The 26,481-nt window shown below is 39.0% G+C and overlaps 1 protein-coding gene across 1 annotated transcript; it reads right to left on the reverse strand.

Moving 5' to 3' along the window:
* Positions 1–514: 514 nt before the first annotated feature.
* On the reverse strand, positions 515–25,865 carry BLID (BH3-like motif containing, cell death inducer). Its single transcript, XM_032868991.1, is given in 3 exon segments — positions 515–927; positions 930–1,060; positions 25,850–25,865. Coding segments are annotated over 3 exon segments (330 nt in total). The 3' UTR covers positions 515–744.
* Between the last annotated feature and the right edge of the window lie 616 nt (positions 25,866–26,481).

Below are 26,481 nucleotides of genomic sequence, written 5' to 3' on the forward strand. Positions count from 1 at the left end.
TCTTCTTACTCTAATGACTGAGTTCATAAAAGCCTCCTTAGAATTTTTATTTCCTTCAGTTCTCTTTTCTATTACCCACAGCTTTTCTTGTAAAGGGAAGAAAAGGACTTACTAATTTACACCACAATCACAATCTGATTCTTCCCCATTTTAAGCAAAGATGCCTAGTGAAAAAAACGGATTGTGTGTGTTATTTAAAAATTGAAAGCTTATGTGAACCAACCACCCCTCAGAAATGAGCTTAAGAAAAAAGTCCAGGAAGAAAATAGTAAACAAGGTTACAGAGATGCACACTGCTGAGTACAATTTAGTAGAACAATTATTAACAGTATGACAAACATCTACTTCCAGTGCATGAATAAAATACACTCAAAACCACAAAAGGATAGTGATATGCTATGCCACCCTGAGGTTTAATCACAGGGGTTTTTTTTGTTTTGTTTTGTTTTGTTTTTTAAACAAAATAACCCTTTCCCCCCATTAACTTGCAAGCTTAGTTTTAATTAAATGTCATCTTACTTTTTACTGGCCAGTTTGTCTTTTTTTCCATTTTGTTTCTCTGCACATAGTGAATCAGACAGTGACTTGGAAGCGTTATGGGTCAAAGTGGGTAGAAAAGCATGCTAAGAATTGGGTCATCTTGTTGAAATCAAGTTTACTCCTGTGTAGTACGGCCAGAAGAATGGGCGAAATTTATCCTACTATCTTGCTGTATCTGTCCCAACTCATTCCTTTCATAGGGCCTCAGCAGGGGGAATTATGTAGCAATGCAGTTTGTATCCTGGTTAAATAAGAAAGCCTCTGGAGCACATTTCCAAGAACAGCCCCTCCCCCCACCAACCCATGGCGGGAGGAGCCAAGATTGTACCTTGTAAGAGGAAACATTGTTTCCTTAGGTAGTTTAGTCTCTTTGTTGAAACTGGCAACAATTTTCCAGCAGCAAGGAAGAGGGTCCATTCTGCCTCTGGATAAATGGAATCTCCAGAAGCTTGTCCTAGCCAGGCAGTACAAGGCATGCTCTCAGTTTCCAAGATCTAATAGAAAGGTCTTTCCTGGCTTCCTACAATACCCACATGGAACACAACGAATTCACCACAATTTGAAGCTACCGAGTAAGAAAATGTTTGGAATCAAACGTTCATTCATTCATTTATTCATTCAGCAATTTTTTATAGGGTAGCTCTCATATAGACTGGGCATTGTCTAAGCACAATGTAAGGTAGAAGAAAAAAGATATATCCTGGCCTTCTGTTCTTCTCAACTCCTACTATCCTTGGTACTACCCTTGATTTCCAGTGGCTACTCGAAAATCCCCAGCTGAAAAACAGCTTCCAAGGGTTCATGTGTTCATTCCAACCCCTTCTCTCCTGCCTCCATGTGGAATATCGTTTGATCCAGGTTTGTGTGAATACACATTATTAATTAATATTAAGTCATGACAATGTCCTTTCAACAAGTTTGATGCTCAGACCACAGAAAAGCTATATCTTCTGCCTCAAATTGAGAAACATCTCTATGGTGATCTCTGACATCGAAAAGGCAGGAATACTTCTTTAGATTTTGTTCCCTAATGTGAACAGCCCTGGGAGTACTAGCTTCATTTCTTAGAAAGAACCTAGAGCTGTGGTTGCCTAAGGGAGTTGTTCCAACAGAGACTAGAATTTCAAGAGACAGAAAATGTATCCAGCTGCCTTGTCTGGTGCTTCTGATACTGAAAGTGTCACCCTTCCCATGGTAGACTAGGGGGGAATAGTGAGCGTGAATTAAGTCATCTCTTCAATGATGTATTGCAAATAATTTCTCTGGTGAAGTAGCCAAGTTCCTGACCACAGTATCACACCCAAATAAAGAAACAAATGCTGTTATTTTGATGTTGTTGTTTTTGACATTGGGAAGACCTCAGAAACTTCTTGTTCCAACGGATAGACTGGAATTACTGAAAAACTTGCCTCCCCTTCCCAGTTCTTTGGCTAAAATATATTGGGAAAATGGCGCATTAGGCACATTTCTAATTGGGAAAAGCCTGATTATCATAGGTAACCCTGATTAGGTGACTTGTAAAGTACTACCATATGGAGAGAGAAGAGACTTAAAATAGACACAACTAAGTTAGCAGTAGCAAAGGTGCTATGTGATTGGATCTGGTGTTTCAAATATCTTTTATCAAAGCAAAAGGAGAAAGAATGTGCCTTACACAAAGTAACCCACAGGCCTTTCTAAACAGAACAAATATGGAACATATACAAAAGTGAGATCATCTGTAAGGAAATATCCTCTCCGTTCACAAGAAGCTATGAAGATTTCTTGAGTTTTCAGAACCTTGGTCTCTTAATTGTCCTCATGCCATGTAGGCAGGAACTCAGGAACCAATGATACCCACCAATCAGCCACATCCAGAAGTGTTGCATCTGCTATTATCAAAATAATGGCAAGCTTGTAGACAAAGGCTGATGAGTAGGAGGGAGACAACAGGGAGTTACACAGCATACTTTGAGATAAGGCTATTTGGAATCTTCTTTGCCATTTCTGGATATTTCCTGCTAAAGGCAGAACAAGTATTCAGGGAATACTTTGGAGTTTTTCCTAAACTTACAGTGATCCCAACACTTAACCGGGGAATCACAGAATATTCTACTCTGGCAAAGGTAGAATTTAAAGGTAACTTGGGAAAATCCACCAAGTGCCTTGTAGAAAACCAAATGGGCAAAAGTAAAATTGAAACCAAGAAGATGACAATAGAATCATTCAGGCTTGCATCTGAAACCCAGATCTGCCACTTAATAACTCTGTGGACTCTGCCAAAATACTTAACTTTTTGAAACCTCACCTCAGATTCCTGATTTATAAAATGAGGATAATAAAATTTTCCTTTTTAAAAAAGATTTAGGGAGGGGCAAGATGGTGGAGAAGTAGGAGACCCTGTTTCACTTTATTTATTTATTTATTTTAGGGAATGAGGGTGCGCACTCATTTAGGGAATGAGTGTGCAGGTGGGGGAGGAGCCAAGGAGAGGGAGAGAATCTCAAGCAGACTCTGCTGAGTGTGGAACCTGATGAGGGGTTCAATCTCATAACCCTGAAATCATGACTGAAACCAAGAGTCAGACACTCAAACAACTGAACCACCCAGGTGCCCCAGTAACATTTTCTATGCCTACTTACTTTAAGGTTAAATGATAACAAGGAATATAGATTATTTAAGATAATGTCTGGCATATGGTAAGCATTCAACAATGTTAGTTCCCTGTTTCTTTCCCTTTATTGATGCATACTTTCCTGATTTCCATTTAACCTCTCTTATCTGAGTTTATAGAATGCTGACTTTTCTATGCTGTTCAATGGGTCTATTTTATTTAATAGTTTTAAAAATTATTCTAAATATAAGACATAGAAGGAATATGAACATTGAATAATACTTGCCATTTTTGCAAAAGATGCTCATAGTCTTCTGAGAAAGAAACATGTGTGTAACTATAAATTAGACAATGGTAAATGGAATTGGTTGATTAAACATTGGGGGAGGATGGTATCTATTATGTGCCAAGCACCATATAAAGTGTCAGAGACTCAAAGATACATGGGATGCAATCATTGAACTTCAAGGCCCTTAACTTAGAATATAAAGAGACATATGGGCAAACGACCACAAAGGAAAGTGGAGAGTACAAATGATACCAGATAAAGTAGTGCCACAAAGAATGTGAAGTCACTTCTGTTGGGGGTATCTGGGAAAGTTTAAAGAGGAGAAGGTATCTAGGCTAACATATAAAATAACTAGGTCAGAACACAGATAAAATGAGCAAAATTCCTTGAAAAATACACTTGCTAAAACTGACACAGATGAAACAGAAAATCTAAGTGGCCTTATATCTCTCAGAGCAATTGAATCTATTATCTAAACCTTCCCACAGAGAATATTCCAGGTCCAAATGGTATGATTGGTGATTCCTATCAAATATCCAAGCAAAAAGGAACACTAATCTTACACACCTTTCTGAAAAATAGAAGAGGGAATATTTTTTTAATCAAAATTAGAAAACAAATTACAAGGCAATCATAGACCAATATCCTTTATAAACATAAATGCAAAAATCTTTGACAGAATTTTAACAAATCAAATCTTGCAACATATAAATATAAATATATATATATAAATGGTCACCCATTAGGATTTATTCCAGGAATGTAAGATTGGCTTGTATTTAAAAATCAAGTTAATTCATCATATTAGTAGGATAAATGGAAAAAAGCACATCATTATTTCAAAAGATGCAGAACAATTATTTGATAAAATTCATACACATTTTTTATTTTAAAAAAAAGCCTCTCAGCACATAAGGAATAAAAAAGGAACTTTCTAAATCTGGTAACAGGCATTAAGTAAAGAAAACATACTGTAAACATCATCCTTAATGCCTAATTATAAAATTATTTCCCCCTAATGTTGGGGAAAAGTCCTGCACTTATCACTTCTAGTCACCATTTCACTGGACATCCTAGTAATTGTAATAAAGCAAAAAAAAGAAAAGGCATTACTAGAAAAAGAAGTAAAATTGCCTCTATTTATAACTGCTGTGCTTGTTTATGTAGAAAATCCTAAAATAATCTATGTAACAATCACCAGAACTAATTAATGCATTTAGCAAAATCATAAGATAGAAGAAGAATACATACACATCAATTATATTTTTAGATGCAAGCAGCAAATCATTGGAAACAAAGAATTACAAGCCATTTATAATAACACCATAAAACATAAAATACTTGGAAATAAATTTTCAAAAATAGGCATATAGTGAGTTCAATTGTGGTTCTCAAAATGTATGTCTACCTGGAACCCCAGAATGTGACCTTTTTTGGAGAAAGGGTCTATGCAGATGCAATTAAGGTAAAGATCTTGAGAGGAAATTATCCTGCATTTGGCTGTTCCCTAGTCCAATGACAGTGTCATTGTAAGGGACAGAAAAGCAGACAACATTGCTACCTAGAAGGGGAGGGCCATGTGAAGAGATAAGCAGAGAGGTTGGCTGAGGAATAACAAGGATTGCTAGCAGCCTCTAGAAGCTAGGCATGGAACAGATTTCTCCCTAAAGAGTCCAGAAAGAACCTGCCAATACCTTGACTGTGAACTTTTGTCCCCTGAACTGCAAGAATAAATCTCTATTGTTTTAAACCAACCTCTTTGTGAAAATCTGGTACAGCATCCCTAGGAAACTAATCCAAGGTGTAAGATCTTTACAGTAAAAAGGGCAAAATATTGTTGGCAGAAGATAAAGACGTAAAGAAATGCAGATATATATCAGGGTTCATAGACAGGAAGATATCAGTATCATTATGGTTTCAATTCTACCCAAATAGAGCTATAGATTCAAAGCACTCTGACAGTCAAAATCTCAGCAAGCTTTCTTTCACTTTTTGTTTTGGTTGTTTTTGCAGAAATTGACAATTTAAAAATTTATACGGAAACACAAAGGTTCTAGGCTTTTCAAAGTAGTTTTACAGGACTGGAGTTTTCATACTACTTTATTTCAAGATTCACTATAGAGGTATAAGAATAAAGACAGTGTGGTATTGGAGGATAGGACAGACATACAGATGAATGGGAAAGAACAGAGTCTAAAAATAGACCCCCAATGACATGGTCAATTGAATTTTTTGACAAAAGTGCCAAGGCAATTAACTAAATGGGGGAAACGTCATTTCAACAAATGGTGCTAACTGTACAGAAAACAAGCTAACTGTATAGAAAACAATAAACATTCACCCTCATTTCACACCTTATAGAAAAGTTAACTTGAAGTAAATGACAAATCTTAAAGTGAAAGCTAAAACTATAAATCTTCTAGAAGAAAACATTAAGAGAAAATCCTTGAAACTTTGGGGGTAGGCAAAGATAAAGATCAGACACAAAAACACAAAGAATTATAAGGGAACCAACTGTTAAGTTGGACTTGATCAAAATGTAAAACCTTTGCTCCTTGAAAAACACATTGGAGAAAATGAAAATACACACCACGAATTGAGAGAGAATATTTGCAAAACAGGTCCTATAACAGAATGGTATCTAGCATCCATAAAGACATCTTATAACCCAATAATAATGATAACTAATAACAAAGATAAAATTTATACACTTTACAAAAGGAGATACACAAAAGGCCAATAAGCACATGAAAAGATGCTCAAAGTTATTAGTCATTAGGGAAATGCAAATTAAAATCACAAGATGCTACTACACACCCATTAGATTGGTTAAATTTAAAAGACCATCCATAACAAGTTTTGAGAAGAGTACAGAAAACTGGAATTCACATATGTTCTTGGTGGGGATACAAAATGGCAAACCACTGAGGACAATAGAAGTCTCTTACAAAGTTAAATACACATCTACCATATGACCCAGCAATTCTAATCCTAGGGTTTATTGAAGAGAAATAATAACATATGTCCTCACAAAAACATGCAAGCTAGTGTTCATAGAAGGTTCATTTATCATAGGCAAAAACTGGAAGCAACCCAAATGTCCATCAACTCCTAAATGGATAAACAAATTGTTACATACCCACAACACAATGAAGTATTACTCACTGATAAGAAGAAACAAATCACTTACACATGTAACAGTATGGGTGAGTCTCAGAATCTTCATACTGAATGAAAGAAACCGGACACAAAAGAGTATATACCATATTGATTCCATTTCTACAAAATTCTAGAAAAGGCAAACCAATGTATAGAGACAAAAAGCAGATCAGAGCTTGCCTAGGGCCAGTGGAGAGGAAGACAGACAGCAAAGGGACCCAAGGAAACTTCTGGAAGTAATGAAGATGTTTTGTATGTCAATGGTCATGGCTGTGTTATAGATGCAAGTCTGTCAAAATGCATCAATTGTATATTTTATTTTATTTTATTTCAATTGTATGTTTTAAATGGATGTAGTGTGTTGCATGTAAATTATATCTCAATAAATTTGCTAAACATATTGAGGAGAATGACAGCAGATGGACAGGGGGAAGATGGGGCATGCAAAGAGAAGCACAGGAGCAAAGACACAGATGAGTAAATGCCTACATGCTTTGTTGTGGAAAATACTTTACAAATTTCCTCCAGGCAGCAACCCTGTCTTGTATTATATCTGTGGTCCTCTCAGTGTCCAGAAATAAGGAGGGTAATGATGTTCCTGAGTTGCATAGAGTTCCTGAGTATATAGCCACAGGCTGCTGTTTAGAGAGTGTTAGGTCTATACCAAATGACCAAGTACAAATCCCAATCATGTATCGTTCCGAGACCCCTCAAGGTCATTTTACCTCTCAAAGCCTAAACTGCAAAATAAAAATAACAATATCCTCATGAGATACAGTTGTCGGAAAGGTTCAGAGAACACCTAGGAGAGCCCCTAATAATATCTCAGTACACGTTACGTATCCATGACAAATAGTGGGGCTTCCAAACATATTTGTGGATGGACATGCCAACTGTTACTTGGTTGTTCAAATACTCAAATCTTTTATTATCTGCATAAGTGTTATCCACATCCAGTGATTTTCCTAATCAGAGTCATGCTCCTATGTTACTTCACTTACTCCAGAAATTAGAGTTGATTTTAATATTAGGTTGGGAAGGATACAATTACCAAAGTAAATGTGTTCCACCAAAAAAAAAAAAAAATCACATAAAGCGTTCCAAAATAGCAGTGACTTGGGGATACTGCATTGTTTCTGGATTTTCTATGCCACTGCTTTCGAGGAGTGCAGTCAATGGAGAGCCAACTATTGTCTAAACAAAAACCAAACACACAAAAGATAAACAAGTGGTGGGTAAATGTGGTCCCGGTCTGAAGGTTTCAAGGAGAAACTAGAATAAAAAGATACAGCAAGGGCACCCGACTATGGAAAATCAAGGCAGAAGGAGGCTCCTTGATCCAGTCTCTCAGAAAAGGAAAATTGCTAGAAGATGGTCTTTAAGAAGTAACCAGACACATTTAGTACAAGAACACAGGCATCCCTCTCCCCAGAAAGAAAACTGACAATCTAATCGCACTTTCAAAGACTGATTGATTCCTACGAATGTTTGCCCAAAATGGCAAGTTACAGGGGAGAGCACTTATATTCGTTGAGGAGTTCTGGGATGGAAGACCTCAGATGAGTCTTGTTATTTCTCCGTGTTCTGTGGTACACGGGTGAAGGACTCTTCATGACATAGAGGAAGACTGGGGCTTATTTTTAATACATTTTTGGTGGTAAACAAATTTCTTTTGGTTTAGGGGTCAGCAAGCCACAGCTCTTGAGCCACATCTGTCCTGCTACCTGTTGTCCTGAAATCTGCTGGCTCCCACTTTTTGCTCTTGGCAATGGCTGTGTTCTCACCACAATGGCAGAGGGGAGTGGTTGCAACAGAGGCTATTTGATGCATAGAGCCTAGAATATGTACGCTCTGGCCGCTTACAGATCAAGTTTGATGGCCTCCTACCCAGATACTGGAATATCTGCATTGATGCTGTCTCGGGTACCAGGGAGCTATTCTAAAAAAACTCTCTCAAAAGTTGTTTCTTCTCATGGTTTAGTGGGATCCTACTTAGAACTGAATTCTCCCAATTTTTCCTGAGATTATTAGTTATTTCACTAAGATTAAGAGAAAGGTTTTCCAAATATTGCAACCCATATCATAAGTTTATGGAAGAAACTGTGCAATGAACGTAGAAAGAGAAGTTCAGTTTCAAGGCGCCACTTAAATAAAACCGACTATGAGGCAATCTGTATTTCTCTGTTCCTGCCTCACTGAGGGGCAGGATTCTTCTTTGGACTTTGGCTGTGGCCAAATTCTGAGACCCTAGAGCCACCTATGCCAGCAAGCCCTAGAACACTGAGAAGACAGGAAACCTTCTATTACTAAGACTGGTTTTCAGTTTTGGTTGTTAATATATCCCTGTTAATCACCTGACCTTTAAAATCTAGAACTCGATTTGCTTCAACGTGTTCCTCTTCTGTACCTAACTGCTCTGTACTAGAACCTTAGTCTCCTGTCACCAAACCCTTCCTGCTTATTTGAACTTCTGGTTCCGTTCTTTCCAGATAATGCTGGTCTCATGTTATCCATATCCCAGAGTGACCCTGGGTCTTTAGTCCTCTCTGGATTCCAGTTCAACCATGTTCAAAAGGGGAATGCTGTGTTTTCAGGTACTCTGTACAGATCTACTGAAGAGAAATAACAAGGCCACCACTGCAAATACAAACACTGTTCTAATTTGCAAGCTAACAGATTCTCTTGATATTACTAAAGGGAATTTAAATGATGGTTGCAATCAAACTATTTCTGTATCGGTTGAAAATAGCCAATCTAGAAATCATCATAAACTTTTTTTTTTTAAGATTTTATTTATTTATTTGACAGACAGAGATCACAAGTAGGCAGAGAAGCAGGCAGAGAGAGAGAGAGGAGGAAACAGACTCTGCTGAGCAGAGAGCCTGATGCGGGGCTCGATCCCAGGACTTGGGATCATGACCTGAGCTGAAGGCAGAGGCTTTAACCCACTGAGCCACCCAGGCGCCCCCATCATAAACTTTAAAACTTAAATTTTTTTCCTCTGAAATAGTAATGAGAAGGAAGAGTATGACTTCATGTTCATTCTTAGAAAAACCTAAAAATAGCAAAGAAAGAAAAGATATTCACCTGACATATGAAAAGCCCACCTGGATATTTCTAGGGACTCACAAATAACTTAAAAGAAAAGTTTAAATACAAAACCTAAAGCTCTAAGTTAATCATGGTACTTCTTAATCTTTCAATAATAAAACACAGTTGTGATCCTCAAAATGACTGTTTCTTTCTTCTGTCTCTGCCTGAGGGTTGTGTGTCTAGCTTACCCTTCAGTGCTCAGTTCTTGGCATTGTTTCATGGTTAGTAGGGACAATACTCTTTAGAAGCACTGAAAACAATGGTATTTCCATTAGTGAATGAACAACACTTTAGCCTGTTTTAATAAAAATGGCCACCAGTGAAATCAACAAAATGGTGTAGGTATAGGTGTGTACTCGAGAGAAGGCCCTCAATTAAAAAAATAAAAAACTTTTTAATTAACATATAATGTATTACTTGTTACAGGATACAGGTCTGTGATTCATCAGTCTTACACAATTCACAGCACTCCCCATAGCACATACCCTCCCCAGTGGGTGATCCCAGCCACCCCACCCCTCACACTGCCCTCCTGCCCAGCAACCCTCAGTTTTTTTCTCTCCTTTGCCCCACAACCTCCCCCACCCTGCCTCTGAAATTCCTCATGTCAGAGAGATCATATGATACTTGTCTTTCTCTGACTGACTTATTTTGCTCAGCATGATACCCTCTAGTTCTATCCCACATCATTGCAAATGGCAAGATTTAGGGGTTTTTCATGGCTGTATAGTATTCCATTGTATATATATATATATATATATATATATATACACACACACACACACACACACACACACACACACACACACACACACCAGTTTCTTTATTCATTCATCTGCTGATGGACATCTTTCCATAGTTTGACTATTGTGGACATTACTGCTATAAACATTGGGGTGCAGGTGCCCCTCCGGATCACTACATTTGTATCTTTAAGGTAAATACCCAGTAGTTCAATTGCTGGGTCATAGGGTAGCTCTATTTTCAACTTTCCGAGGAACCTCCATCCTGTTCTTCAGAGTGGCTGCACCAGCTTGCATTCCCACCAACAGTGCAGCAGGGTTCCCTTTGAGAGAAGGCTCTCAGGATGGGAATATGATACTTATCTTTGTTTTTATAATTCCACAGTAAGCTTAATTTCTATTGCACATGATTGATTATGGGAAAGTTTATAATTTCTCCACTTTCCAGAAACTAGACTTCACTTTCCATCCCTAAAACACACACTAACTTGTGACCTAATAATCGATACTGTAAAGAGAGCAACACACCCTGCTCCCTGACCCTGAGGTCAGTATTTCTTCCACCTCAACCTCCCAGCACCCAGCTTATAGCACTGAGCAGAGCGTGTGCTTTTGGACATTCCATGTAGCAAGCTGGATGTCTCCACAACACTCTACGCCTGTATTTGAGAGCCCCACTCAGAACTGTATACTGACCCATTTCACTTACCATTTCCCTCGATCTTGGTTAACTGCTTCCCCAGGTCAATGCTTCAGAGACACAGGTTCTAAGTGACACAGGGGAGCAATGGAAGGGAAAGAAAGCACCAGAAGACAGAAGGAGGTAACTGCCAACCGTGAATACTAAGATGACCAAGAAGCAAAAAGCAAAGAAAGACTTTAGGAGGGCGTAGAATACAACACGGGTCCTTTCCTAAGGTGACCCTTAGCCACCAAGTGGGTTAGGGGCAGAAAACTGTTTGGAAACCCTAAGAAGCGTGTTGTGATACCTGGATAGATAGCTTTTATTCTGATAAGCATTTTCTTTCATAGAGGACTTTGTTCCTTGATAAAACGGGATAGGTGAGGAACTGCTAACGTCATTGAAAAGGGGCTCATTTACTACTTTGATGTGGCTGTTGTACATTTTGTTCTCTCTTGCTTTTACATGTGGGGTCTACATCAGAGAGGGCCAGCTGTGTGACATGTGCCCCATGCATAAGCACAGTCAGGTGCTTAATGACTGTCTGGTGATGACAATGAACACGAGCTTAATAACAGCATCTTCTCTAAAGGATGATTAATGGGGTTCCAAGTTATTATTTTTTCATCCTCTCTTTGCACTCATTTTTTAGTGGGTGTAGAGAGACTACAAATTGAACATTCCTTGAAAGAAGAAAAGCAGAATGTTCTATTTAGAAGTAGGTAGATAGCTGTGTTAGAATCTCTGCTGATGGTTCAGAAACAGGATTTCCAAGATTTTATTCCTATGACTCATGCTATGATGTGGACATAATCTGTCTTAGCCAACCTCCATGTCCAAGGTTTTCATAACCACATTTGCCATTTGCAACATATTAAGAGGATCTGCAAAATTAAGAGATCCTTGATTCAATCAGAAACAATACTTAGTACTTTTGCAATAATCCACCTATGAGCCAGAAAACCAACGGGGTGTTGACAACTGCCGTGATCCTATGATTCTGCCATACCACAAAGGAAGCTGTTTAAGTTTCTATTTTAACACGGCATTCCACAGAAACCCTTCTCTCCCTACTAATGGATGACAACTCTATAGTCTTGGGCTCCCCTCTGGGATACTCTTGTTTCTCATCACCACTGAGTCACACAAAAACAGGAAAACCAACCTCGGCCAAACAGCATTCCCCATACTGATTCCTTTTTTCCTCCCGTCTACTGAGCCATTGTTCTTCCAGATTTAGAAGGTATAAGTTATCTTTGATTTGCCCCTCTGCTCCCCTTCCCAAGTCCATTTTTACAAAAGTTATAAAGTCTATTGCTCTTCTGTGGACATGTGTCTTTTATCTCTTCCTTCCCCTCACTTTTCACTGTTGTCTTTGACTAAGTCCTTCGCCTCCTCACCTCCTGGATAACTCCGGCATTTTCCCTACTGGCCTCCCTCTCTCCAGTTTCTTCCCCCTCCAGTCCATCTGGAGTTCCATTAACAGAATACATAATCTGCTTTAAAAAAAAAAAAGAAAGAAAGAAAAGATTTATTTACTTCAAAGAGAGAGAGTGAGAGAGAGAGAGCACGAGTGGAGGAAGGGCTGAGCAGAGAGCCCTATGTTGGGCTCAATCCTGGGACTCTGGGATCATGACTGGAGCCAAAGGCAGATGCTTAACCAACTCAACCACCCAGTGCTATTTGAGGACCCTGAATATTCTGCTTTAAATTTTGCTTTTATTTTATCATTCCCTAACCCAAAGTTTTCACTAACAACTTATGCCATTTCATATCCATAAGACCATGCATGTGAGAAAACCACACAGGCAGTATAACATTAGAGAATTATTGTCATTAGCCATAATGACTCTTGCTGGCATTTAGAATATGACATACTGTAAGCCATTTTCCTGGAAGTATAACCTGATTTGTAACTGCTGGCCAACATGCTACCTTGGGCTCTAGCTGGGTCAGACTCAACACCGTCAATGAGCACACCCTGCTCTTCCCTTACCAAGCATTCCCTCCCAAGAGAGACATGGAAGCTGCATGAGAGTACAGGTGGGAGCCTTCCATACTGTGAAATGATCAGACATACGTGGTTTGCCCAAAAGCTCTGTTCTTGACCCTGTCTCATTTATTTTATTAAATTCTTGGATAAAAATAGATTATATTCTTATCAAATCTTCAGACATTAAAAGGGAGGGGAAATAAAAGCTGTGCCAGACAACAAGATCAAAGTTCAAAGAGAACTCCCATAAGAGGTCAAAATGAAGAGCACCAAATACTTTTTGAATGCTAGGTTCAAAACCCCAACTGAATTGGGTGGGAGAGACCTCCTAGTACAATTATTTTAAAATATTTCCAGGGGAGGAGATCAGGATGAGGGTGAGGATTAGGGTGTGGGGGAATGGACTATTTATAAGGGAAACACAAACCAAGCCAACATGCTGAATTGTGAAGGGTCTAGAAATCAAATATAGTATTAGATTTATTCATGTTTCTCTTGAAAAGAGGACATTAAGATGTGGGGCACCTGGGTGGCTCAGTGGGTTAAGCCTCTGCCCTAAGCTCAGGTCATGATCTCAGGGTCCTGGGATCGAGCCCCACATCGGGCTCTCTGCTCGGCAGGGAGTCTGCTTCCTCCTCTCTCTCCGCCTGCCTCTCTGCCTACTTGTGATCTTTCTCTGTCAAATAAATAAATAAAATCTTTAAAAAAAAGAAAAGAAAAGATATAACATCTCTTCTTTTAGGACTATCCCAAAACAAAACCAAATGACCCAAAAAGCCAGGGAGCACAATGATTCCCTGCAGCAGCAGAGGGAGGAACTAGACCCACTGGTGGAATGAGAAGTTAACTTCTTGTGACTCAAAGTGTTCCAATGTTGACTGAGTGACAACAACACAGGAATATATTTGGGGGGGGGCATTCTTAGAGTGTGGAGAGTGTAGACAACCTGAAGATGGTTGACTTTGAACCACTAAGGTGTGATATTGCTCCTCCCACACCCATCATACCCTCTGCTCACCTGTCTCTACAGCGCTGATTGTATGTGGTCTCTAATCAGACATCTCTGTCTCACTGAGACTGGGAACTCCTTGAAGGTAGAAATTCTGTTTTTTATCTCTATATTCCTGGCTTCTAGCACAGTTCCCAAGGAACTAAGGTACTCAATATATTGCGCTGAATTATAAATTTCCACCTTGAAAAGTCCTACTGCCCTTCAAAGCCTGCATGCGTTACCACTTTCCACAAGATTATGTCTCTACTCCTATAGCTTTTATATTCTGTGCCATACCATTTGCCACAATGTACTTCTCCTTATCTTTCCTTGTATAGTGTTGTTTAATGAGTGCCATAGCTAACTCCCCAATTAGACTGTCCATTCCTGGTGAACAAAAAGTTACCATATAAAATTAAGCCAAGTGCTTATCACTGTGCTCAGCACTGAACTGATTAGTGATGCTGTGCTTCTAGATAGACTGCAAAGTACTCTAGAAAATTTTAACATTAAAAAAAAATCTTATTACAAAGAGAAATCCTGTAACTCTATAGTGAAGAAACATGGCAGACCCTACCTTAATCAAGTGATCAAAAGTAACATTGCCAGTAAGACATATTGACATCGTTGACCCCAATATGATGTCATCATCTCTTCTGAGGAATTCTTGTCAAAAATAAGTAGCCACAATCTCATCATCAGAAAATATCACGTTAATCAAAACTAAGGGACAGGGGCACCTGGGTGGCTCAGTTGGTTAAGCGACTGCCTTCAGCTCAGGTTGTGATCCTGGAATCCTGGGATGGAGTCCCATATCGGGCTCCCTGCTCAGCAGGGAGTCTGCTTCTCCTGCTGACCTCTCTCCTCTCATGCTCTCTCTCTCATTCTCTCTCTCTCTCAAATAAATAAATAAAATCTTAAAAAAAAAACAAAAACCTGAGGGAGAGTCTGCAAAATATTTGACCATTAGTAACCACTAAAAGTGTCTGGGTCATGGGAGACAAGTAAAGACTGAAGAAATGTCACAAACTGAAAGAAACAGTAAACATGACACTGAATGAATGTAGGATTCTGGGTTGGACCTTGGCCTTAGAGGTACAAGTTGAAAAATTCTAACAGAGTCTGAAGATTAGTTAGTAGCATTATAACAATGTCTTCCCAGTTTTGATCATTATACGACGGTTATAAAAATGTTAACGTTAGGGAAATTCAGATGAACACTGTACAATTATTTTGTAAGTTGTCTATAAGTCTAAAATTCCTTCAAAATAAAAATTTAAGTCATCTTTGGGTTTTCATCAACCAATTAACAAGAGAATCGTATCTATGCAAAGTTTATACACATTGAAGAGGAAATGGTCATTAGTGATAAAGAATTTGAGTGGAGACTGAAACAACTAAAACAGCTACCTTTAACCCAAACAAACAAGGTACACTTGATTCTTGTTATTTGCAGTAGTTAGATCTACAGAGTTGCCCCCAAACACGGAATTAGTGAATACCAAAGAACTGCTCCCAGGGCAAATACAGAGAGAGTTTCCTGCAAGCCTCTGGTCATGTTTTCGTCAACTGATCAATACATAACCTTGACTTATGTGTGTTCCTGTTTAAAGACACCTTATTTAGTATATATTGTTGATACATGAACATTGAACCCACAGCCAACAGCTATAATTCCTGCCTGAATGAAGCTTATCTAACACATGCATTTTCTCCATAAGGCACAGGACAGTTTTTTGTGCTTAGGAACTAGCCAGCACTTCTGCATTACATTTGGGGGCCATTTTAAATGGTGAAATCATCAACAAAAAAGTGCAAAACTGCAAAAAATGTGACACTAAACAGACCTCGAAAAGGACACAGATTGAGAGCTGAAACGAGAAGGCAGAACATCACCTTGTTTGACCTCAGCTGGGAACGTGTGAATTGGGTGACATAAATTTTCGATGCTCTGTGCATGTCTACAAGTGACCACAAAAGCATTGCCAGTATTCATTTGGGTGTATAAATATAAATACATTTTAATGAGTTGGCAAATTTGAAAATATGGAATTCATAAATGAGTATTGATTGCACCCTTGAACATGTCCCGTGATTGTGAACTTAGGGTACCTTTGCCTTAAGCGAATAAGGGAATAAGTACATTACTTGCATTTTTGAAGTGACAAATTGAACTCTTGGAAAAATGTGAAAGCAGCTGAGGATTTGCTACATATCAGAGCCTGGTGGCAAGAATGGGGCTTCTTCATTAAGACTGTCCCAGTCTGGGGCGCGTGGGTGGGTCGGTGGGTTAAGCCTCTGCCTTGGGCTCAGGTCATGATCTCAGGGTCCTGGGATCGAGCCCCACATCGGGCTCTCTGCTCAGTGGGGAGCCTGCTTCCCCCCCTCTCTCTGCCTGCTGCTCTGCCTACTTCTGATCTCTCTCTGTCAAATAAATAAGATCTTTAAAAAAAAAAAAGACTGTCCTGGTCTTTGTATCCCAGTTTTCTTCAAGATGGAGACAGTTCATGGACATTTGTCTCTGAACTTCCATTCCATGTGGAGGTGTTTCAGTTCTATAATTTAGTTCTGTCTCAGCTACAGTCTTTCCTTCCTTGCTGTCTGAAGGCCGTTCCAGTACCCAGACCTCATCAAATCCAATGATATTAATCTCCTTTCATTTCCAGTGTAGTCAACAACACACATGGCCACCACGTGAGCTCACCTTCGGGAATGGCTCCTCCCTCAGGAAATCTCTTCCCTTGTCGCCTACCCAGTCCTCCCTTGTATTGGACACACTTGATTTCCATGTGTGACGAAGAGACTTCAAAATCCCTTTGGACCCCCCAGCTTATCACTCTCTTTTAGCTCTACTTCCGCTTGAGTTCCATTTTGTCAGTAACTTTGGTCAAGTCATTTCAATGATGCTTTCACTAGAACCCGAGGATCTATTATCTTCTGACCTTTTACAGCTTTTCATTTTCCAAACTATGCTCCTGAGTGATCACCATTTTCCCCCCTGCTTCTATCCCTGGCCTCCCAGATATTCCTGGGAAAATGCACAAGACCATACTGCTTAAGTCCAAAATAAATTAATTTACTTAATTAACCTTCAGCAAGTATTTGTCCTCCTTATTCTGATTCATCCACTATTGAATCCCAATTGCACAGACAGGACATGCCAAGCATTCCCTCCTTTCTACACATGTTGCCAAGCCTCTATTCAGACTGATACAGGGATCACCTAAGTCTATGGTAATAAATTCTTAACTAGTCTCCCTACATCCCGTCCTGTCCACTTTACATGCTGATTAATCATCTTAAAGTAGACAGTTAATCAACCTACCTGCTCCCCATCGCTACCTGGCAAAACTCCAAACACCTTTACATGGCATTCAAATCCCTCTACGAACTGATTTCTGATTACCTGTAAAGTTTTTTCTTCTTTCTAATTTGTCTAAGCCCAAATGGACTATTTCCATTCCCAAATAAGTCCTACTTCTTGCTAATCGGGTCCCTTCTTCACGCTTCTCCCTTTATCAGGAATATTTCATCCCGAGACTCTGTCCCTCAAAATCTGGCCCATTCTTCAAGCCCAAGCTCAAAATACATCTCTTTCATTGAAGCCTCCTCCAATTCTGTAGTTGGAAATATCCTCTTCCTCTGACTCGCTGTAGCCCTTTGGAAATATATTTAATGAATCTGTATTTGTGAAGTAATCATTTTATAATTATTTTATTCCTTTCACTATATTTCAAGATCTCTGAAGGCAGAAATATCATATCTATCTTGCCTTTACCATAGCACCTAACATAAGTGCTCCGTAAAGTACTATTTATCAGCTGAATGAATGGATATGAGGAATGAATATATATATATATATGCATACATATATATATATAAAATCCATGTACAACAGAGAAAATTGAGCAAGTACAACACATTGTTAATGGCCAGTATTATTGATGTTAATTATTGATCAATTACTGATATTAATCATTGATAAATTAAAACTTGAGAGAGACATAGAGGAAAAGAGAAAAGAACCATAAATTAACAATTATTTGATAAAGTGAAATGAAATTGATTAGGAAAACCAAAAAGTTGACTATTATAACATTAACTCTCTGGTCAGGGTTGTACTGACAGGGTTGTACTGTCTTTCAGACAGAGAGATGTGTTTATTTCCTTCCTGGGATTCAAAAATAAAAGGTAATATATGAACAAAATGTATTCAATGAACTTATATATTGAACAAACACTGTTAGATGCCATTGATACTGTGATAGTACCTCACTTAATTAGAACTTAATTAGAAGGACTTCTTAATTTTGAAAAGTGAAAAAAGGAACTCAGTACTCATTGTTTATTCCATTTGCACAACAAATACTAATGAAACGAATCACCATCATGACTATCACTACCACCACCATTGTAAAACATATTCCTCAGTTCAAAAAAACTTCAAAAACTATAGTAAAAATGTGGCTCAGTAGGAAGCTATGACAACTGGGGAAGCTCAGTCACATCAAAGCAAAGCCATTCATCATCTTCATGACCATGATGGTTTTATCCACACTCAATAAACAATGCATAAAAGGGCAGATCTCGTCAAGGGAGATTTCCTCCCCAGTAAGTTTCATCCCATTGCAGTGAAATTGCACGTGAGTAATACAGTTTCTTATCAATTCTGTTCTGATAAGCATTAAAATATTTCTCTTCCGGTCTTCTACCGCGTATCCACAGTTTACCAAACACTTGAGTTTCTGGGAACTCCCAATATCCTAAGAAAACTTTTCAAAAGCCAAGTTTTAACGGTGTCCTATTTTCACTTGGCTGTTAAATCTATTTCAGAGCCAATCTTGTGCCCTGAAACAATAGTGGAGTGAATGGGAAAAAGCCCGTAGATGCTTCTGAATACAATACGGAACTTAAACATGGGGTGCAAATGTTTAGCTGAGTTTCACATTTCCTAAATCACAGGCCTGTCAAAATTGTTTACTGAAAGAAAATCTGGTTCAAGTGAGCCAACACTTATTAAGCAACTATTATGTGTCAGCTTGGGAATAAAAGGATGATTGAAATGATGTCCGTCCCATCAAAGAATTCACCAAAGCTCTCAGTAGAACAGACATGTATAACACTCATCTAATGATATGCTGGCTGTTTGAAGAAAGTGTTACAGGAGCACAAAAGGAAGAGCTGCCTGAGGGAGGTGAGAGGCAAACAGAATGGGAGAAGGTGACCTTTGAGCTCGGCTTTAGAGGACACAAACAGTCAAAACAAACATACCCTCAAGCGTGAACCCGGCCCTCAGCGGGGATCTGAATTTTCGGGTGATTTCAAAGCATGAACTATGAGAGTAATTGAGATGAAAGATAAATCATGGTAGAGTGTGAAGAACCACCAAACTGAGATAAGTGAGTAAAAGGCACTAAAGAGAGTGATACTCTTTCTCCCTTACCCTTAAGACTGCGGGATGAGGCATATATGGGACGTTTCATATTGAATTTATTGTGGGAAGTGACTTGAGAGATGTCTTCACCTGACACAGTGAAGGTTGGGAGTGACTTACTGGAACTTGTACCATATACTCCAAGAGAGCCCACAGAAAAATTATCATCTTTTAAGAAATGGTTTCAATTAAGGATAAGCAACGTGATCAATTGTGCACTAAGTTACGGGATGTCAGAAAGTAATGCACTGTATTTATATGGCCTTTCTCCTCAGTGCTGAACTAGAATGGACTTTTAGATGATAAATCGGGACTGGGGAAGCAGAAAGCACCATAGAAGGGACTGATCATCAAGTCCCCAGACAGAATTCCTCACTATGACCATTTTTATCTGAAAGGATCAGCATCTAGACACCTCCTCTGAACAATAAATAGCCTGAAGCTTACCCAACTGGCTTAGGAACACAATTCATGGGTAATACTAGGGTTTTGACATCTGCCTTCTTATTTGCTATCTCTTAACCACATTAGTTGAACCTGCGTATGCCAGAGAAAGTTGAGCAAGTAATCAGCTGAGAAACTCTAAGTCCTCTGGAAGTAAGATCTCTTGACCGTCCCTGTATTTATTTTTAAGGAGACCCAAAGTCGTGTATGGGGGAGATTTGATTAAAAAAAAAAAAATCAATGAGGCAAAGTAGGAGGTTTGGGGGGTAGGGAAGAAAAAAAACGAAACAAGATGGGATGGGAAGGGAGAAAAACCGTAAGAGACTCTTAATCTCACAAAGCAAACTTAGGGTTGCTGGGGGAAGGGGAATATGGAGAGGGCAGCTGGGTTATGGACATTGGGGAGGGTATGTGCTATGGTGAGTGCTGTGAAGTGTGTAAACCTGGCGATTCACAGACCTGCACCCCTGGGGCAAATTATAAATTATATATTAAAAAAAAAGTCAACAACAACAAAGCCACTTATTTTTAGTCCCAGATAGACAATTCAAAGTATCACCTGATGTAGAAAACATAAAATATTTGTATAACACAGAGGGGGGAAAAAAAGACTCCTTAAAAACACTGTCTTTGCCAACACGATCCCGAGGAAACAATTTTTTTTATTAAAAAATTGAGATTCCTCCCAATGCTTCATTTGCCTCGATAAATGTAGCCCAAGGCACAAAAACACATTCTTAATAAAGTTGAAATGCAGAGTGATTATGCTTTATTTATCATGCTTGTATTTTTCCAGCAATTTTTATTTTTCTATCATTCCCAACATTTTAATTTCCCATGTGCCTAGGATAGAATGTAAAATTAAAACAACAATTAAACCAAATCTCCGTTGAAGAGCTTTCTTGATAAGTACGACAAAGGTTTACTGATTTAACAGGACAACATGTTTATAATTTGCTGGTGGCAGAAAAATAATTCACCTACTGGGGAATTCTGACATCTCGAATCTACATACTGAGATGCTGGAAGGGAACTAGAGGGAATGTCTATGATTTTAATTTACTTATCCTATTTAGAAAAAAAAAGTCACTTGAGTCATTCTGGCTCACTTTCCTTAGCATTAGTCATACTGCATTTCCTTAAGCCTGTGAATGTGTTTCTATGTAAATAAACTATGTAGTTCACTTGGGGATAAAAGTCACAGTATTTAGAGATTATAAAGACCTATTAGATCATCCGGTCTGGCCCACAAGAGATAGTCCCCAGATAGGGAATGTAACTGTTGATCTTTGCCAAGAGGCCAAGAAGAAACAGTTGGCAAAAGTATTTTCCACGCTTTTTAAAAATTTTAACTTATCGAATAGTGCTTTGGTCACTTCCCAAGTGGACGAGTAAAATTATCATTAAACAGTTTCACTTATCAGGGAGACACAAAGCTTAACTTATCTGAGTTGACCATGTTCCAGCTGCCTCCATTTGTTGAAGAAATGATCTTGTTTGTAAAATAAGAACAGTAAGGCATCTGCTCTTTGAACTAGCCAGGCAGTTTCCTTTCAGTAAAGAAAGTCAAAAGGCAAGCTCTTCTTAACTTTTTCCTAATCTATTTTCACCAGTTTCAGAGCAAGTAGAAATGAAAACCCTGATCTTCTCAAAGTGGAAAATAAATACAACACACTAGGATATTAACAACGGACTACTTTACAGATCAAAGTGTTTTCCGCTCCCAGGTCCTACATTTCCTGAAGTTGGGAGTAATTTTGAAATTTAAAGTAGGGAGAGCTTTGGCATTAGAGCGAAAGTCAAGGAGCAAATCAGTAAAAGGAACCCCAAAGAAAATAGTGAAGATACATGTTCTGGTAACCATTCCCTTTGTCCTGAAGTTCTTAAATCCTTATTTCAGACACACACTCTAGGTTCCCTCCACCCAGATTATATTCAGAAAATTGTCAATGTTACTCTTTAGTCTCAACCTCATTGCTATGGAGAAAGCCATATAAATAAATACCCCCCTCAAAAAAATAGCACAAGTAGGAAAACTAACGTATAGTAGAGGGTAAGTAGGTAATGCAAAAGGAAAATGAGATCTAAACATTTTAAGTAGAATTATTTCTTGTCTACTAAACATGAACCAACCTAACCCATGACGTAAGTCTTCTATTTTTATGGAGTTAGAATTTCCAGAGTGGGTTTGATATTCGTGTCATGGGAGATTAGATTATATTATAAATGCTGTTTTAAAAAATAGTGTGGTCCTTGACTTCTTGAAGTCCACATCCTAAGTCAAGCACTTACATTCCATTTAAGCCTATAACAAATTTGAGGATTTCAGAGGAACTCAGTGAGACTCTCCATGTGCACTGAGCACGCACTGTGAGCTGAGCCCTTTGCAGGTGCTGTAAAGAATTATAAAGGAGGTATTAGATATGGTCCCTGCCCTTCTAGAGCTTACAGTATTACGGAAAAGATAACTATCTTGTCTACTAAAGATAGTTTATAGATTTTTCCGTAATAATAGATAACTATCTACTCCCCCATCCCTCATCTCCCACACAGGATGGAAAATGAGTGACTAATTTCTGTTATCTTGCTTCTGTTAACTTGAACTAGAAAATCAGAGTCCAGACAAGAAAGTAACACACTCAGATGGGGAAACAGAGGGAAGTTCAGTGAAAGGATTATTTGTGAAGATTGGGCAGAGTTAAGAAAGGCATTAAGACGCATAAATGTCCAAGTACTAACAGAAGGGTAAAGTCATCACCAAGGTGAGGTGTGAGGGAATGGCAGGGGGCGGGGGGTGGTTACCAGAAGCTAGAGGGAGACCTAGAGCCGTCAGAGTGGCCACAGCCTTCAGTAGGGAACAAAGCCAGGTCAACCCCATGGCCTGCAGGAAGATGGTCAGGGGGATGAGGTACCAGACCTCTATCCCACTTTCCCTGGGGTGTCCTGCTGGTGCCTCCTCTTGGCGAAACACAGTTAGAAGCCAAAGGGCCAAAGAGACTGTTGAGACAGCCCCTGATTAACAATCTCTGAGAACACAGACCAGGATGAACAAAGGTACGGGGAAGATCTGGCAAGGCAGAGAGCAACCAACAGAGCAGGCCAAATTTAGAACCACACAAGTTCACAGGATAATGTATGTGCTATATTCAGAAGGAAATGTTTTGGTAGATCGGTGAAGGGTAGGGTTAACTGGCAACAGAGTATTTTGGCACTTTCTCATTAGATGAGATCACAGTCAACATTAACTTGAGTTCCAACTTAAGCCATAGGACATAAACTGGTTAAACTGTAGTTTAACCAGTATTCTGCCAAGCTGAGGCCTATAACTGGCATTTCCACACGTCACCTAAGTATACGACATTAATGTAGCTTGACGGTGCTGATCTTGAAGTGCAAGGTAATTTCAAAGCATGAGCTAGGGGAATAACTGAGATTAAAGATAAATCAGAGGCAGAATGTGTGCTGAGACACAAAATGATTTATAAATCTGGAAGAAATATTACATTGTATTCCAAACAATCTTAGCTTTAAGCAAAATAGAGTATTTTTTTTAAACTGGTCATTCATGTCTATTATACATGACCATTTTGAGAAAAACGCTATGGATTAACCAGAAAACTCTGTTTCTTGGTCATGAAAGGTAATAAAAAGTTTACTCTCCCTCCCACCCCCAATGGAAGTTTACTTCCTGTAAATTCATTTTGTACTTTTCTGTTCGGTCTTCGGGGATCTATTCTCCTTGAATTATGCTTGATTTAATATGTGTTTTGCATATTGGTTCCAATATTTAACAGCACTTCATTACTCAATAATAAAAAGCTACAAATAGATTAAAAGACTTTTAAACCTTTGGAGGATTCAGAGCACACATCGTGAGTGCCCCATTTAGGTTCTGAAGTTGCTTATTAGCAGCTGACGAGACGTGGCATAATGCTGTAGCGTGCCGCCCCACCGTTGATCCTCATCTGCCCCAATCTGGAATGCAAGCTATGATTTGAATTCTATACATTTTATTCAAGTTTAAAAATGGCAACCGCAGAACACTTGGGGCCTTATTCATTAAACAATGAGTCATTCTGGAATTCCTTTCCCTCCTTCCTGGACTTGGGGAACTTTTATACATGAAATTTGGCTGCCCTTGATGCAACTGAATCAACAATTAGGGTACTAGTATCACAATGGACCAGGGCGGCTGGAAAACAGGTCTAAAAATGTCCAGTTCGGTGTGAAAGCTGGAGGCACAGGCCACTCTTTCCCTCCCCGCCAACTCCCACTAAGGCCGGTGTAGTCACCGGACAGAAGTGGGCAGTAATCAATAACTTACACCCTCCAAATGTTTCAGAGACTATACATCATGACACAGAATATTTGATCATGATTTTGTGCCCCTAAACTCTATAGATAACCCCTCAAAAGGATACCTGAACGAGAATTTTTTTTTTTTTACCAGACTGAAAAGTCTTTAAATCCTCAAGAAATGGAGCATCCTAAATTTAGTTTCCAATGACAATTCAGAAACTATAGAACAAATTTCTTTTTTAAAGTTCTATAGGGTTCTCACCACAAGGAGATTTTCTTTTTTTTCTTTTTTATTATATCTACAGGACAGTAAATGCTAACTAAACTTGTTACTGTCACCATTTTATAATATGTGTAAGCCAAACCATTATGCTGTATGCCTTCAATTTCTACAGCAGTGTATGCCAATTATATCTCAATAAAACTGGGGAAAGAATGTTCTATAGGAACAGGAAGTGTCCTTGACAAAGATTTTCCTGAGGGACTTTCTCAAGTGAATGGAAAATAAGACCATATAAATACATTTCCATATGATCTTTATATGGCCATATAAAACTCACAGTCTACTTTTGGGTAATTTTCAAGTGAAATCTCAGAAAAACTATAATGCATTTTTCTGCCTTTTTTGTGTGTTTTTGCCTTGGTTCCCTTTTATAAGCATATTGGCCCACAATCTATCTGAAGCACACAACAGGTAAGGACAAGCTTGCACAAAGGTAGGATAGGAAAGAAAGAGGCATCTACGTCTTCATAGAGCAATCTGGTCACATTTGAGAAAATACCCCATGAAGTCCTTTACCCTGAATTTGTCCCTTGAAAGGTTAAATCTCACTTCCTCCTACCAGAACTGGAACTATTTACTAAAGCAACAGAAAGAAAATGGAAGAGACAGAATTTTCCATCCAGAGGAGTCTCAAGCCCTATCAAACACGATGTCGCGTGACCCTCCTCCTCCTCCGCCCTTCCTTAATGCACCATATAGAGAGGGCTCTCGTGTTGTAAAGGTGTCATATATATTTTCTCTTCACTCCAAGCTTCCTGAATAAAGAGAGATCTATTTGTCTCCATGGTGTTTTCGCCATTAACAGTATCAGAGCTGCAGGAACACAATGGGAGATGTGTTTTCCGTTAACCTCTTGACTCCGAGATGTCCTGATGCTAAACGTTATTGCATTTTGCATTAGCACAGAACAGTGGGAGTTCTGTGACTGATGTAAAAGGGTTGAGAAGGGCCACAGAGGCTCTCGTGTGCTCCATACTGCAGTTGGTGGTGGAGCATGAAGCACATAATTTTTGTTTAGAAAGAGCACAAACAGGAACTGGGGAAGGAGGTAGTGAATTTCACATATCCCTCATACCCCCTTCTGTTCACCACTGAGATAACCTCTACTGGAGAATGATATTCAGTGCTTTAACGTACCCCGTTCTTAGACATTAACTAGGCCGAAATTAATTTACTCTTCTTTATTACCCCAGCGATCTATAAACATGGAAGGACCAAGAGGATTAATAGTTGCTGTTTTCTTGGGCTACTTTTTACATTGCTTTAAAGTGGCCTTCAGTGTTGGCAGCTCATGTGGTCACCGTACCTGCAAGTGCTACCATTGTGTTCGTGTTCCTTTGACAGCATGGAGACAGAACTGGGAATTTCCCCTGACATGTCGTAAAACAGAAGGATATGGAGGCTAGGAAGATTGTAGTCACTGGCATCTGAGACTCTTCAATGACAGATCCAGAACTGTAGGATATTCTATGGTACAGGTGTCTCAGAAATGGTCTGGGTCTAGTCTACGGATTTATATATTTAGACACTGACACTCAGAAATCTTAAATGATCTGAGCATGGCAGAGCCGGGTTTGGTACCTGCACTCACGTTGCTGGCTGAATCCTCTTTACATTTGCTATTCAAGGATGTGTGGAATGGATGGTCCCTGTAACCAGAAAAGTCTTTAGGACTACACTCAATGTCACAGTGTCCCTATTTCTAAGATGCAACTTTCACAGGGCTGCATCTTGAGTTCTGTTGGTGAAAGGAACTAAGATATTTTTAAAAGATAAGCTTAGTGACTACAATTAGAGGCGAAATTGCTGTACTTATCTAAAGATGGAAAGCTGTCTCCAAATTTCTTGCCCTCAGCTTAAAAGCCCAGACATCCTGGGGTTCAAAAGCAGGTGATCACGTAGAACATTGTTACCCAAGAGTATGTTCTATACCAACAA

The sequence above is a fragment of the Lontra canadensis genome, unplaced genomic scaffold, assembly GCF_010015895.1.
Source record: "Lontra canadensis isolate GAN:19392208 unplaced genomic scaffold, GSC_riverotter_1.0 scaffold36, whole genome shotgun sequence".
Taxonomy (NCBI): Eukaryota; Metazoa; Chordata; class Mammalia; order Carnivora; family Mustelidae; genus Lontra; species Lontra canadensis.